Genomic DNA, 15644 nt, shown 5'->3' with positions numbered 1-15644 from the left:
ATATTGGCTAATATATTGGTTATCGCCTTCTAATGTTAAAGAATCATCGATAATCTGTATCGGCCACAATTGACATATCGGTACATCCCTAGTTCAAAACTGTAAACTTTGTAACAAATCTTTTTATTATATATATGACAAAACCGAAGTCGACGTATGGTTTTGACATGAGAAATGTTGTTTGCCTGTATACAGAATTGTATACAGTTTGTTTGGGATTTATTTTTGCAAATAGTTTTCCAAATATTTGTCTTCTTTCATCCTCAAAATAATAAAAAATCATTAACAGACCCACTAAGAAAGCATACCTGTCATGTAAAACAGAAACCAGAACTGGTCAACGTATGAAACCCATCCTGACAGTCTGTCTTGAAGAATTAAGCACAAATACCTTCCTGTTGTGCGGGTTTGTGTTGGTAGAATAGGTTTTAACAGCTGAAAACTTTTGCAGTAAATGTTATTCAATGCGCCATGCTCATCATAGGCCTCCTGCTCTGTTTATATGTAACAAGTGATTTCTACTGGACTAAGTGTGCTTGGGCCTTTTCTATTTGCATTTCAAAAACAAAGTAATCCTTCCTGCTGCGATGGACATTATTTGAGTAGTCTCGGATGTCTGTGCTGGCTTTGAAGGGTTCTGTGGCTTACCACAGGAACAGTTAAAAACTTGTAAGGTTACTTTCTGGATGTAAAATATATCGTCTAATATAAATGAATATGACATGTGTGGTTGTTTGTAGTGTATTCAGTTCAATATTTTGAATCTCATTGCTTATCCAAAAACTTCCTGTGAGGATCTTTAATGAAACATGTTTATGAGGACTTTATTTTGTTACTCCTCTACATCTCATTTTTTGCTTTAGTCAGGAGGTTTTCTCAGGCTGGTTCTGGTGCACATGGGTGGCCATCATAACACTTCTGCATGTGCGTACAAGCGCCCAATGTCATCCCACCCTCTGGGTGGTAAGGCAGGTGTGTGGAGGTCAAGGGCACAGGAGAGAGAGGAGGGGAGGGAAAACCCTCTGATCAGATCATCTTAATGCTTAAAGTAATACCTCAAAGGCTCAGAGCCTAAATACATGCAGCTGCGTTTTACAGGGGATGGATCTAGTGAATGAGGTGAACTTTTTCACTAATGCCCCCATGCGTTACTTACCTGTCGTTGTTCAAGGGGACATGCATGCGGTTATATTTAGTTACATAGGTCTGCTGCATTAGAGAAAAGAAGCTCCAACTTTTTATTAAAGTCTGTGTTATAGATTGTGATGTAGCCAGATGTTGCTTATTTCATGCAGGATTATTCTGTCTCGGACTTGAATAGTGAACTGGTTTTGTTTAGAAATGATTTCACTCATCTTTTAGCAAAAATGGTTATTGGATATTTGAGAGCAACACATCACATTTAAAATGACTGCAGTCTCTATATTTTCTCCATACTATACTTTTTAAAATAAATATTTGTTGAACCCCATCGAATATGTATATAAAAAGTTAATGTTGCCATTTTCACTACCATGCGAGTGTTTAAAAACCCAAACATTTCTAACTGCTTTTCAGGTGGTTGATTCGACATTTTCCAACTTGCGCACTCTGTCAGCTGGTTGGAGTGTTCTTACCTGTGTATATGAACGCACGTGTCTGTGTGTCTGCAGAGAAGAATTGTAAAACGTGCGACTATTTAGAAACCGAAATAACTTGCGAACATGCAAATAAGATAAATAACGTTATGCTTTTTAGTTTAACTTTAATGACTCGTGATCTGGCCCTATATAGAAAATAAAATGAACTTGACCTTCAAGGGTGCCGTTGGAGGGGCGGGGTGCCCCCCAAGATAATGGTAGGGGTGCCCCTAAGATAATGGTAGGGGAAACACTGCTCTTGTCATTTCAAATCTGTATGACTTTCTTCATTCTGCAGAACACAAAAGAAGATATTTTGAAGAATGTTGTTAACCGAACAGCGATGCTACCCATTGACTTTGGTTTTGTGTCCATTAGGGATGTTAATGATTAATCGAGGATCGATTTATTGTCTAGAATTATTTACTCAATAAAACATAACAATCGTCGAGCTAGGTCATGCGCATGCATGAGGGTCATGTGCAAAACACACACAGCAAACACAAGGAAAAAGGAAGCAGGCGTGCCGAAACTACGTCTGGGATCATTTCACATTAAAAGGTGAAAACGTCCACTGCAAACGTATTAAAATACAACACCGCAACGACCACAGGGCTGCGTTTCCCGATAGCGTTGTCTCTTAGCGCACTACAAAGACTCTAAAGGTACACCTTGACTCCAGTTATACCTTTTCTAGGCGTGTTTCCTTTACTATACCATAGGAGGTTACTTTCTTACGTCTCACGTTGCCAGTTGCTGTCCATGGCTGTGGTGCTGAATTAGTGGATATCGATCGTCCGACAATCAATGATTCCCTCTATACAGTGACACTTCACTGCGATATGTGAGGTAGGGGTGGATAAAATAAGCAGTTTAGAAATATTTGCAATTGCATTTATTAGGACTCAAAATTTAGTATAATAATATCCATGGTTGGATTAAGTCTTTATTGTTTAATTGTGAAATGAGTGTGCGAACCTGGAATCTCATGCCCAAATGTATCACCCCGCTACACTAATTGGCAGTATGGTCATTTAGATCAAAGGTTCTCAAACTTTGGGTCGGAGGGTCACGCAAAGCCACTTGCTGTTGCGGTGCATTTAAAATGTTTATTTCAGCAACTAACAATTACTTGTTTAGTTCACACGTTTATTGTGCTTTGACACTGTATGCACAAGCGCGCATTTACATGTCAAAGCATGTAGCTTGTGGCCATGTTTATTAAAACATTAAAATATAATCAACATAATTAATCACACTTACAATATCAAGGGGAATAATATAAACAAGTATGTCATAATTGTGCAGCCCTACAGTAAGGTATTTTGATATGAATAAATAAGTAAAATTTTTAATAAGTAAAATAAAAAGTAAATAGAGTGAATGTGTGTTGTTTCCCTATTTTCTATTTAAAAGGTGTGCCATGTGAAAGCCTACCTTTGATTATACCCCTGTTTGGAAACCCCTTATTTATATTAGCATAATATATGTTGCTATAGTATAGTGTCATTATTCACTCCATAAAAGCGCAGAACTCAGATTATATAATCAACAACTATAGCAGGAAAAATGACCTGAATTTACATTTACATTTATTCATTTGGCAGACGCTTTTATCCAAAGCGACTTACAAGTAGTTTTATACAGTGGCACATTACTGCAGAGCAATCAGGGGTAAGGTGCCTTGCTCAAGGCTTTAGGGGCTGCTCTGTTGAATTTGTCTTGACAAAGTTAGACCAACAAGATCCAAATGCTGATCAATTTGGTCCCGGGGCAAGTTAACCTTTCTATAATCATAATTGCAGCATAAATTATAGCAAGGTTTTCATGGATTAAATGCACTTAAATGAGGATGGCGCCGCCTTTGATTTAGCCAAAAAGATTATTTGGGTTGCCAGCTTATGCACCTTATTTAGATCATATAATTAAAAGCTAACAACCGTCAGTGTGAAGACGATTGTATTCTTTGCATGAAAACATGTCAATATACTGGTATAATTTTTATAGACTGCGATTTATAGAAGCTTTTTTCCACAGTGGCCACTAGCGGGGTTAACTCTTAACATTGATAAGGTATAGCTAAGACCACCCAGACCAACCTTCTGAAAGTATGAGATAAGCTATAGGGTTAAGACATAACTTAAGAACGAGGCAACATTAAGAAGGTTTTGGGAAACTTGGGCCACAATGATTTATAACTTTTAAAAAAGTGCCAGTATTGCAAAAATATATATATTTTGATACCAAAATAAATAATATGGCTCAGGAACATTGATCAATGAAGAATGACAACACTGTTTGGTTTGGTCGTTGCGTTCCACCGAAACAGATTCAGTGGGCAGCTTAAACAGGTAGGCTTATTTTATCAGAAATTAAGCAGTTAATAATTTTCCTTAACTGTTATATTTAACTTCTCTTCATTTAATTATTTGATATACACGAGTCTCAATTGAAGGACCACAGCCGGTTAAACTTGACGCGTCATGAACATTCAAGAGTAAAAGCGTGCGTCTGTGAAATGCAAATTAATTTTAGGAAGAAAGTAACAACCTTATAATAACAAAATATCATATTTTAATATACACACACACACGCAAAGAAATCAAGTCTCACATGCAATTGATCCAGAATGCGCATTCGTGTTTTTGAGCAAATTTTATTATTGATTTGAATGAATATCGATTATTGGTATTTGTATTAATTCAAGTGTCCATACAGTAGAGGTGAATGGGTGCCGCTGCTGTTCGTTACAAACTTTCAAAATATCTTTTGTGTTTAAAAAATGACAAGAGGGGTGAGTAAGTGATGACAGAATTTTCATAGTAAACTATCACATTAAAGATATGGAGAACGGTTGTAACCGATGTAAATTGTACCGAAGTTGTGGCTCTTAAGAACATTTTTAAATAGCTGTAAAACCAGTATCTACTAAAATGGTGTTTGCTGGTTCTGTATTATTAATAATTATATAATTTGTGTTATATTCACAGAATATCAGTAGTTAAAATCACGGTTATTGTCAATACCTGTATATTGTGAAACCTCTTGTTAATTTACAGGAAAGTGTGAACACACTGTTTGACTTTCCCATCTGTTCCCGTCTCTTGTTTGTTTAATAACACGAACAGACAGTCGCTGAAACTATCTCTTTCCATACAGGTGGAATCATTTATTCTAGACCAGGAGGATCTGGATAACCCCGTACTAAAGACGGCTTCAGAGCTGCTCTTATCCAGCGCTGCAGACGGAGCTGACCTCAGAACAGTAGACCCAGAAACACAAGCCCGTCTCGAGGCGTTACTAGAAGCAGCAGGTATGTTTTGCAGCTGACATTGTTGTGCTTTCATGAAGCCGTGTGATCTTTACCGTGTCACTGCATGCTGCTGTTTACTACTTGTTTGTGTTCGATCTTGAGAAATTAAAATGTCAGTGTTGGTCATGAGGTGATCTTGGTTGATGCATTTTATGCTTCGGAGCATATAGTTTCAGCAATCCCAGATATACATTTATTTTCCAGGATACAAAGAAAGTCACAAAACATACTACATAATGAAAATACAGAGCGTGGTAACATTGTGGATCTGTTTCTTCTACATGTGCCATGTATTGTGACTGTAAACAAGCTTTATCTTGCACTCTGGGTTAAAAAGTCCATGTTTACAGTATATAAAGACCAGCTTCCATGATTTGCCAACACAGTTATAAAGAGAATTGGCAGAGTTGAGAGGCAGAAATACCTGCGTACCTGGTGTAAGGGCTTAATACAGATCTTTAAACCCTTCAATACCTTTGTTTGTGCTTGACAAGTACAGCTCGGCTTGAGCTTTCGTTGCATATGATTGCGGAATTGTTATTGATAAACAGCACGGCAGAAAGGGCTTAGATACATTTAAGGTCAGTGTCAAAAAACTAATTTCCACTGCTCAAAATTTAGAATAAAGCAAGCAAAATGTGCATTTCTTACAATATTACATTTTCCTTCATGCCAGACACTTTTATCCAAAGCGACTTAAATTCCATTATACTATACATTTTTATACATCAGTTCTCTCTGGTTCTCGAATCTGAAAAATAAAATAAACTTGACCTTGATTGGGAAATGTGAGGTTTTAGCTTAATGACTAGATTTATGTTTACACTATGTCTCCCGGCTGGCCTGGGAACGCCTCGGTGTCCCCCCGGAAGAGCTAGAGGAAGTGTCTAGGGTGAGGGATGTCTGGGCATCTCCGCTTAGACTGCTGCCCCCGCGACCCGGCCCCAGATAAGCGGAAGAAAATGGATGGATGGACTAGATTTATACATTGAATAAATACGATAATATGAAACTCATGAACCTTTGGGGTTGCACATCCCGGTGCAGTAGGTGGCAGTGTGAGAGAAATAGTAACGCATGCACATGGCAACATCTCGTATAGCAATGTAAAGTGCCGAAGTGCAATGGGATTAACACATTTCTCTGTGAGTTTCATTAACACACACGTCCAGCCTGTTATTTCTCTAATACCTTTGCTGAAACAGCACAGCACAAATTGTAGCGAAGGTTTCACTGTTATGCTGGTCTTGGATTCGTGACGGAAGAAAGTAGTTCCCCATTTTCTTTGAATAACTGGAGGGTTTTAAATACACTCTGATGTTGTTTATGATTTATCTACACACTTGTGCCGTCGAACTGTTGTATAAATGCAATACAGTCCTACTCGAGCGATATTGCATTAGTATCGGAGTATGTGCAATCCCCTGGGATTGATATTGCAAAACAATACATTTATATTTCTTAAAATACACATGATGTTTATGGAAGCGGAAACAATCATCCTTTTATTTGACAACGCATTTTATTCATGGCAGATATACATTTATAGGTTACTATAAAGTTCACTCTATTCTTCTAGGTTATCGCCAACTTACTTCCGTGTCTGTCGGGAGTAGTGATGCCTTTAACGTGTTGTAAATCCGACAGCTCTGGTTATCTGAATTGCAGTGCAATCTAAAGTGGCCAAATAAGATTACTTATAAAACTCATATTTGAGAATTGGAATATTGTATATCTCATAGTACACTTGAAGTTTGTGAATATTTTGTATAAGAAAAGAATAAGCAACACCTGACACACTGCAAAAACAATTTTGTGCAGTATCAGTGATGTGACGAGCAGGGCATGTCACCATGGAAATAACGATTTGGAAAAATAAAAATTCTGTCATCATATACCTGCCCTCAAATTGCTCCAGAACTGTATGAAATTCTTTGCTCTGTTGTACACAAAGAAAGATATTTGAAGCATTTGGGAAACTAAACAGTTCTGAGGCACCATTGACTACCAGTTTTTCCCTACTGTGAAAGTCAGTTGTGCCCCAAAAATGTTAGGTTCTTTGTGTTCAACAGAACAACGAAATGACAACTTGAGGGTGAGCAAATAATGACCAAACTAAAAAACGATTACTGTTTTTGTGGAAAGATATAATATGTATTGGGCAGAACTAAGCTAACATCATGTCTACACTGGACGTGGCAAAAGACACTAGAACACATCAGAACCCATTATAATTTTAAATGTTGTCCACAATGGATGCTGCGTTGTGCGACACTACAATACCATTAGAGCAAGGCATGTGTCGTCTGGCGTTGCGACGGTCATGTCTGGTGTGGACACAGTGTTTAATGTGTTGGTCTGGCCCTCTAAAACCATGCCAGTTTCTCATGTGGCCCATTGGGAAAATGTATTCCCCACCCCTGCTCTAACCACAGTGCCAAACACTGTTAAATGTTTAGTTAAACTGTTTATTAAAGTGAAAGTGACAGTTCACCCAAAAATACAAATTCTGTCATTTACTCACCCTCTTGTCATTTCAAACGTATATGACTTACTTTCTTCTTCAGAACACAAAAGAAGATATTTTAAAGAATGTTGTAAACTGGCCCCCATTCACTTGCATCTGTTGTATGGACACAAAACCAAAGTAAATGGTGCCCAGTGCTTCTTGGTTACAAAGTTCCGTCAAAATATTTTTATATGTACCGCGGAAGAAGGTTATAAAGGGGGATGTAAATGATGACAACATTTTAATTTTTTGGTGAACTGTCACTTAAAATTAACAAAGATGTATTATTTTTGTCACTGAAAAGTAAAACTGGATTTTAACACAGCATTTCAAATAAAGGAATTAAGAAAGCGAAACTCTTGAGAACTAAAACCGTAAGCACAAAACAAACCGAATATTAAGTAATGCAAGTTGATGCAGGTTACATGTTGACAGCTCGGCCAATAGGATTAAACAGTCTTCATATCGTAACACAATCGCCATACCTCTTAAGATACGTATGTTAAATTGACCACACATAAATCATCACTCTGGAACAATAAACTGGTGGTATTATTATCTATAACAGTCGTGCTGTTGTGGAAGTAAGTTTGGGTTAGGGTGAGGCCCAGCGTGTTAGGCCTGCTTCTCTGCACTAGCCTGCCCTGCCTCATGAGCGGATAGATATCACACAGATGAACCAAAAGGGAGATTAGTGGCAACAATGGATTTCCATACAGCAGCAGCAACCTCACTCATGACTCAGCACTGCCCTTTAGTACACTTGTGTGTGTGTGTGTGTGTGTGTGCGCGTGTGTTTCTTTCTGTATGCGTGTCTTCATATGTAGCTGAATCTCGATTTCATTTCTCCATCAGTGCTAGCTTGTGGATTTTGTGTGTTGTTTTGTCACATTCATGTCTGTGTGTTTTGCATTGTGTGTATTTCTTGCACTGAATTGTGCACCTATCATACTAAAGTCAGCCGACTGTCAGATTGTACTGTATGTAAGGTACCTTTTGTGTACACACGCCGAGACATGTTTTCATTCCACCTGCAGCGCATAATTGTGACAAAGCGGCTCAACACGGCGTTGGTTACTCTGTCACATGCTTTCTCTGTTTTGCATCAGCCTGTCAAACTAAAGCAAAAATTCTTCCCGGTTGAAGATAGGAGCAGGTTTAATAAATATTCTCTGGAATCAGTGTGTTTGGCTTTACAGATGGGTTTAAGAGGGGTTAAAATCAAAATGGGTGGAATTGAGAACAACAACCAGATTTGAAGGAAATGGTTGCACAGCACACAGACATTTCAAAAACACAACAGCCCTTGTGATGGTGTGATCATTTAATTATTTATTGGGACTTTCTTTACTCGTTTAACATGATTGTGTTTATAGAGGATGTCTTGGGATGCACCGATTCCACTTTTATTAGAATACAGAGTCTGATACAATGACCTCATGTTTTAGTAACAGTATTTACATCTAGCCTAATCCTTATTCGTAAAGTAAATTAATTAATTTGCATCACATCTAGCTAGTACCCATCTGATACCATGTCTTAAATCGGTGCATCTCTTGTTAAGCCAATCATAACCATGGTCAAATGTGACGTTAAGATCTTACCAAAGGTGCATGGTTTGAGTTTAGCTAACCAACGTTTGTATTTCTGTGTGTTGGGCCTCTACTAACCATGTTCTTGCTGAATGGTGTGTGTTACTGGTGTGGGTCTGGACACGGCAGGCATTGGTAAACTCTCCACTGCTGATGGCAAAGCCTTTGCAGATCCAGAGGTGCTGCGCCGCCTGACGTCATCGGTAAGCTGCGCGCTGGACGAGGCCGCCGCCGCCCTCACCCGCATGAGGGCAGAAAACACACTCAACGCCAGCCAGGCCGACAAGTAGGCATCTTTTCTCACACACGCTTGATTTCTCATATTTGTCCACCTCCATGATGCAACAGTCATAATGGACCTGTGAGAATTACTAGGGAAAGAGCTTAGCGATTCTTTTAAAGTTCACTGCTGTGTTTCAGTCTGAATTTTTAAATTGTGAAGTTTTGTAAGAGCCTGTATTATCTGGAACTAAACACAAGCAGCTGTACAGATCCTGAGCCTTCAATTAGAGCAGTTAGCTTAGCTTCGCCTGTACAGTCGCAGTAATTGTAGCAGTCTGGTTATTTTTAGCCGTAGCCTGGCTGAGGCCTGCTCGGACGGCGACGTCAACGCCGTGCGGAAGCTGTTAGACGAGGGACGCAGCGTCAACGAACACACAGAGGAGGGTGAGAGCCTGCTGTGTCTGGCCTGCTCAGCTGGATACTATGAGCTCGCACAGGTACCGTGTACAAACTCGCACACTCACACTAGTGAGCCAAATAACTTCATGCCAATGGCATAGTCATGTCAAATGGTTTTTAAAAGGTTTCTATGAACAGGAAAAATCACAGATTTTACAGTTGCGTAAAATTTTGCATATTTGGATGGGTCAAGTGTTCTTTCAAGCAGTAGTTCATGACAAAATGAAAACTCTCCTGAGTATAAAACCTTTAACAGAAGTCAAAAATATATACCTTACTATATATAAATCCAGTTTTCCTGTGATGACGCCTGTTTTGATTTTTCACTTTGTTAACCTTTTTAGGTCTTGCTGGCAATGCACGCTAATGTGGAGGACAGAGGAATCAAGGGAGACATCACGCCACTCATGGCTGCTGCAAGCGGCGGTTACGTGGACATCGTCAAACTGCTCTTGGTGCACGGAGCGGATGTTAACGCACAGTCCTCAACAGGTACAGCAGCATACATGTACACGCATAACCACACGCAGGGCATAACCACAGCTGACTGAAGAAATTTGCATGCGTATTAATATTTGTTTCCTTTCCCTTCGTCTCAGGTAACACAGCGCTGACGTATGCGTGTGCGGGAGGCTTCCTTGATGTCGTAAAGGTGTTGCTGAAGGAGGGTGCCAACATTGAAGATCACAACGAGAACGGTCACACCCCTCTGATGGAGGCTGCCAGCGCAGGCCACGTGGAGGTCGCTCGCGTGCTCCTGGAGTACGGTGCTGGAATCAATACACACTCCAACGAGTTTAAAGAAAGCGCGCTCACACTCGCCTGCTATAAAGGTTAGGCCTGTGTAACAATTTGTCCCTGTTTAAATCAAATCGATCACGTTGGTAGTGCAGAGTTTTGTAGATTTTGGGATGGTGCTCAGTGACTTTTGTCTCCATTCCCCAGGGCACTTAGACATGGTCAGGTTTCTTTTAGAAGCAGGAGCCGACCAGGAGCACAAGACAGATGAGATGCACACCGCTCTTATGGAGGCCTGCATGGTAATATAAATGATTTTGTAAATGTACTGGAATACTGGCTTTTCTTGAACTTGAATCGAAATGGCAGTGTGCCAAGTATGAAAGCTACTTTTTCATTTAGGAAACCAAGTTCGAAACACAGTGCTAGTGCAGATCTTTTACTTCCTTATGTTCTTAATTGTAACTCTTCTGGATGTGTTGTGTAGGATGGACATGTAGAGGTGGCACGGCTACTTTTGGACAGTGGGGCGCAGGTAAACATGCCCGCCGACTCATTCGAGTCGCCACTGACGCTAGCTGCATGCGGAGGCCACGTGGAGCTGGCAGCGCTGCTGATCGAGAGGGGAGCCAACCTGGAGGAGGTGAACGATGAGGGCTACACTCCACTGATGGAGGCTGCTCGGGAGGGTCACGAAGAGATGGTTGCACTGCTCCTGGCACAAGGTACTGGGGTCCCTTCAGTCACCAAATGTCACAGAAAATCGTATATGTAAAAAAATCTATCTATCTAAAAAACTGTAATATATAATTGAAGCCTAGAAAGCAATCCAACTGCAACACAAGTTTACAGATTGAATAGTAAACAAGCTCTCTGTCTTGTTAGACTGAAGTTCTGTTATTTGACTGAATGCCACTGATGCTTTCAGTTGTTTTTAACTCGTAAAATTCATGTGAAATTCAGAATTTTTTATTTCAACACTATCTTGTTTGTTTTGTCTAGGTGCAAATATTAATGCTCAGACAGAGGAAACGCAGGAGACTGCACTGACTCTGGCCTGCTGCGGCGGCTTCCTGGAGGTGGCAGATTTTCTCATAAAAGCTGGGGCAGACATCGAGCTGGGTTGCTCTACCCCGCTCATGGAGGCTGCGCAGGAGGGGCATCTGGAGCTGGTCAAATACTTGTTGGCTGCAGGTGAGACTTTGCACCTAATGCAACTATACAATCTATACAACCAGATTTTTTAAAATACTTATCTTGTTTAGACCTCTGCCAAAAGATGTTTAAAATGACATCACACCTTTTTAGTCTTTGAGTTTAGTTTATTAGGGTTTCTGTACTTTATAAAGATGCTCATACACTTACCTTTCTCTCTTTTCAGGGGCTAACGTTCACGCCACTACAGCTACGGGGGACACAGCTCTGACATATGCTTGTGAGAACGGACACACAGATGTCGCTGATGTGCTGCTACAAACAGGGGCTGACCTGGTTTGTACATTATCTTATATATTGTAATCAATAAAGTCCTGCAATTGCTTTTAGTTTGATTTGCTTTGCTTATATTTTCTCTTTGACATCATAGTTTGTTTGGAACTGACCTCTCTTTTTGGTTTACAGGAACATGAATCGGAAGGGGGCAGGACTCCACTGATGAAAGCGGCCAGAGCAGGCCACCTGTGTACTGTGCAGTTTCTCATAAGCAAAGGTGAGTTGTGCTGTTGTGTACATAACCGTTAAATTCAACTTTATTTTTCCTTTAAATAACCAACCTTCTTTCGTGGGTTTCATGTTTGCAGGTGCAAATGTGAATAGAGCAACAGCCAACAATGATCACACAGTTGTCTCTCTGGCTTGTGCGGGAGGGCACCTGACTGTCGTCGAGCTGCTTTTGGCCCATGGAGCAGACCCCACCCACAGACTGAAGGTAAGCGTTGTTCCACCTTACTGAGTGTCACAAATCACACAAATAACAATGGCTTGGTTTCATAGTCACATACACTTTGTATTAATAAGAGTTTTATGTCTCATAGGATGGCTCCACGATGCTGATTGAAGCTGCTAAAGGTGGTCACACTAATGTGGTGTCCTACTTGCTAGACTACCCAAACAACATTTTGTCAGTCCCTGCCCCAGACCTGTCCCAGCTCACACCCCCCTCTCATGACACTTCTCAGGTAAGCTGACTGTTCGGCTGTTTGAGCATTACTACTAAATGGCTTCAGTACCTATTTAATGCACTTTGTATTTTACACAAGTAGGGTTTTACTAAATAAAATATTTGTTTTACATCTGCAGGCCCCTCGAGTCCCATTCCAAGCCCTGGCTATGGTGGTGCCACCCCAGGAGCCAGACAGAGTGCCCTCCACGATCCCCACACCCCCACCCGTCACAAGCAAAGGTTAGTTTGCCTTAGTCCACATTTATTTTATCATCCAGATCATTTCAGAAAGTCTTGATTGAATATTGCTTGATTTTACACTGTTTTTTTTCTCTTAGGTGCGTCAAAGCAGAGGCTGAGCTCCATTCAGAGCACCTCTGTGGCATCAGGTGGCCTAGACGCTGACCTGCTGCCACCATTCCATCCCTATCAGCCTTTGGAGTGCATCGTCGAAGAGACTGAGGGCAAGCTCAACGAGCTGGGTCAACGCATCAGTGCCATCGAGAAGGCCCAGCTCCAGTCGCTCGAGCTCATCCAGGGAGAGCCGCTCACCAAAGACAAGATCGAGGAACTGAAGAAGAGTCGCGAGGAGCAGGTGCAGAAGAAAAAGAAGATCCTGAAGGAGCTGCAGAAGGTCGAGCGGCAGCTGCAGCTGAAGACGCAGCAGCAGTTCACCAAAGAGTATATGGAGACCAAGGGGCTCAAGGAAGAGCTGGGCCAGGCGGCAGGGGTGGAGATTCCCGGCACCCCCCTGCCCCTGCAGGCCACACAGCTGGGCTCTGACATCGACAACGAGGCCGACTGCAGAAAGGAGGAACACAGGCCCACCTCCACCAATGAGGAGGAGGATGGCGAGGAGGAAGACGATGAGGAGTATGATGAGGACACAGATTGTCCCAAGCTGCCGCAGGTGGATACCATTCTCTACAGAGAGGTGACGCAGCCTCCTCCACCTCCTCAAAACCAGGCCCTCCAGAATCAGACAAGCTTCGTTCCCATCCAGCCTTTGTCCACGCAGCAGTCCACAGACTTCAGCAATGCCGAGTACTCTGGAAGCAGCAGCCCAGACCTGCAAAGGATGTTGCTGGGCCCGCAGCTAACGGGGTTGGGACCGGGGCTTCTCGCACAGGCACCCGACGGACTCATGGTGGCCACGCCCGCACAGACGCTCACAGACACGCTTGATGACATAATGGCGGGTGAGCTTCCTTTTGGTATGTCATTCATTACAAATGCGACACCACTGGAGTAAAAACCTCTTAAAATCTAAACTGAAATTGTGGCTTTCCTGATTACAGGTGTACCCCTAAAAATTTAAAACATTAACATTTAGTGCATGTACATATGTTAAATCCAGTCTTATTGCTGAAACCTTAATTTTCATATTGCATACATGTTTTAGCCAATAAAATGGGCTCTAGAAAGAGTTTCCTCTCTTACACCAATAGAAATAGTAGGTACCAGATTCTGGCATAGGGCTGTGGGTACACTAAAGTCTGCTGGCCGTTTTAAAGAAGGGAGGAGCCATATAATATTCCCCACCCACATTTCAATATAAATGTCAAAACAAAAAAGAAAACTGGATTCTTTTAGCCAGGATTTAACTGGATTCTTTATGGAATCTAAATTGAACTCTTTCTCTGTAATAAGTTTTTGTCAGTATGTGCACATGTAGTGATTTTGAAAAAGAATACATGTGTTTGATTACTTTCTAACTTCATCTGTCTTTACAGCTGTGAACAGCAGAGTGCCTGTGGTAAACACTACAACTTCACCCTCTCCTCAGCCCTCCGCACAGATGCCCATCGACACAGTCTCCCCATCCTCCATGCTCCCGCTGTACCCTTCCGTTGACATTGACGCACATGTAAGACTCTTCTCTGCTGCATGTATCACACAAACACATCACTGCTTTGATTCAACCTCTGCTCCTACTGCATAGACACAAATTGTTTACTAGGTGGACTAGGATTTATATTTGCCTTGAAATTTCAGTCATTCATTAAATGTATAGAGATAATAAACAAAAATAAAGTGATTTAAAGATGAAAGATAGAAATAAAGTAGATAATCAACTGAAATTATAGTCACGTATAATTAAATGAGTGAAGAACCAAAAATTTAAAGCATAAGCACTCTTGTTTTTAAGTACTGATAGTGACAGTCTTATTCATCCCGTCATAGACTGAGAGTAATCACGACACTGCGCTCACACTGGCCTGTGCAGGCGGCCACGAAGAGCTTGTCTCAGTTCTCATTGCACGCGGGGCCAACATCGAACACCGGGACAAGAAGGGTACGTGTTTTTTTTGTCACACCAATGTCACATATTTACAGAAATGTTGAGTGTCGTCGTGTGTCTGCCCACAGGGTTTACTCCCCTGATCCTGGCTGCCACGGCGGGTCACGTCGGCGTTGTGGAGATCCTTCTGGACAAAGGAGGGGATATTGAAGCTCAGTCTGAGAGGACCAAAGACACCCCTCTGTCCCTCGCCTGCTCAGGCGGCAGACAAGAGGTAAAAAATTTAGCTCAATCTTTGTCAGTTAAGATTAAAGCTACATGTGCTTGTTTGGGATTTTTATGTAAAGCACCCATTAAAGGGTAAGTTCATCCAAAAATCTAATTTGTGTGATTTGTTTACTCCCCATATGACGTTAAACATGTTTTGAGACCTCCCAGCATCTTCAGAGCACAAACAAAGATATTTAGGTGACATCCAAAAGATTTTCAGGCCTCATCGACATAATAGTTACAGTTGTTGTCAAAGTCCAGAAATGTACTAAAGACATACAAATTGGTCCTTCAGTTCATAGTGGCAAACCAAAATAAAGACTTTAATCTGTATAGTCTCCTCTTTCTTGTCAGTCTATGGCTTTCGTTCACGAGAGTACCTCGACGCGTGTGCATTTGCTTTAGGAATTGAATCTGTAATCCACGTCCCGCCAGATAGCCAGCAGCCATAGTTTCAGTCGCTCAGAATCATGTAACTGGAACATGTGAAAAGTAAGCCTTTCATGTTTCGACACGGGT

The 15644-nt window shown here is 41.3% G+C and overlaps 1 protein-coding gene across 11 annotated transcripts in view; it reads left to right on the top strand.

Moving 5' to 3' along the window:
* The window catches only part of ankhd1 (ankyrin repeat and KH domain containing 1), a 29896-nt gene that overhangs the window by 5899 nt on the left and 8353 nt on the right, over positions 1-15644 (top strand). For 3 of the 11 annotated variants that reach the window (XM_079487129.1, XM_079487128.1, XM_079487122.1), the window contains 17 exons: positions 4779-4932; positions 9163-9319; positions 9605-9752; positions 10059-10206; positions 10314-10547; positions 10660-10754; positions 10940-11177; positions 11455-11646; positions 11834-11943; positions 12073-12160; positions 12252-12379; positions 12486-12629; positions 12751-12853; positions 12952-13812; positions 14347-14480; positions 14798-14909; positions 14984-15129. In XM_079487129.1, the coding sequence (XP_079343255.1) occupies positions 4779-4932; positions 9163-9319; positions 9605-9752; positions 10059-10206; positions 10314-10547; positions 10660-10754; positions 10940-11177; positions 11455-11646; positions 11834-11943; positions 12073-12160; positions 12252-12379; positions 12486-12629; positions 12751-12853; positions 12952-13812; positions 14347-14480; positions 14798-14909; positions 14984-15129 (3192 nt within the window). Of the gene's footprint in view, positions 1-4778; positions 4933-9162; positions 9320-9589; positions 9753-10058; positions 10207-10313; positions 10548-10659; positions 10755-10939; positions 11178-11454; positions 11647-11833; positions 11944-12072; positions 12161-12251; positions 12380-12485; positions 12630-12750; positions 12854-12951; positions 13828-14346; positions 14481-14797; positions 14910-14983; positions 15130-15644 lie in introns of all 11 variants that reach the window. The other 8 variants (XM_079487121.1, XM_079487130.1, XM_079487120.1 and 5 more) reach the window with 3 other exon arrangements.

The sequence above is a fragment of the Barbatula barbatula genome, assembly GCF_947034865.1.
Source record: "Barbatula barbatula genome assembly, chromosome: 22".
Classification (NCBI taxonomy): domain Eukaryota; kingdom Metazoa; phylum Chordata; class Actinopteri; order Cypriniformes; family Nemacheilidae; genus Barbatula; species Barbatula barbatula.
The sequence above is the reverse complement of the archived record's forward strand: the minus strand, read 5'-3'. Positions and strand labels throughout refer to the sequence as shown.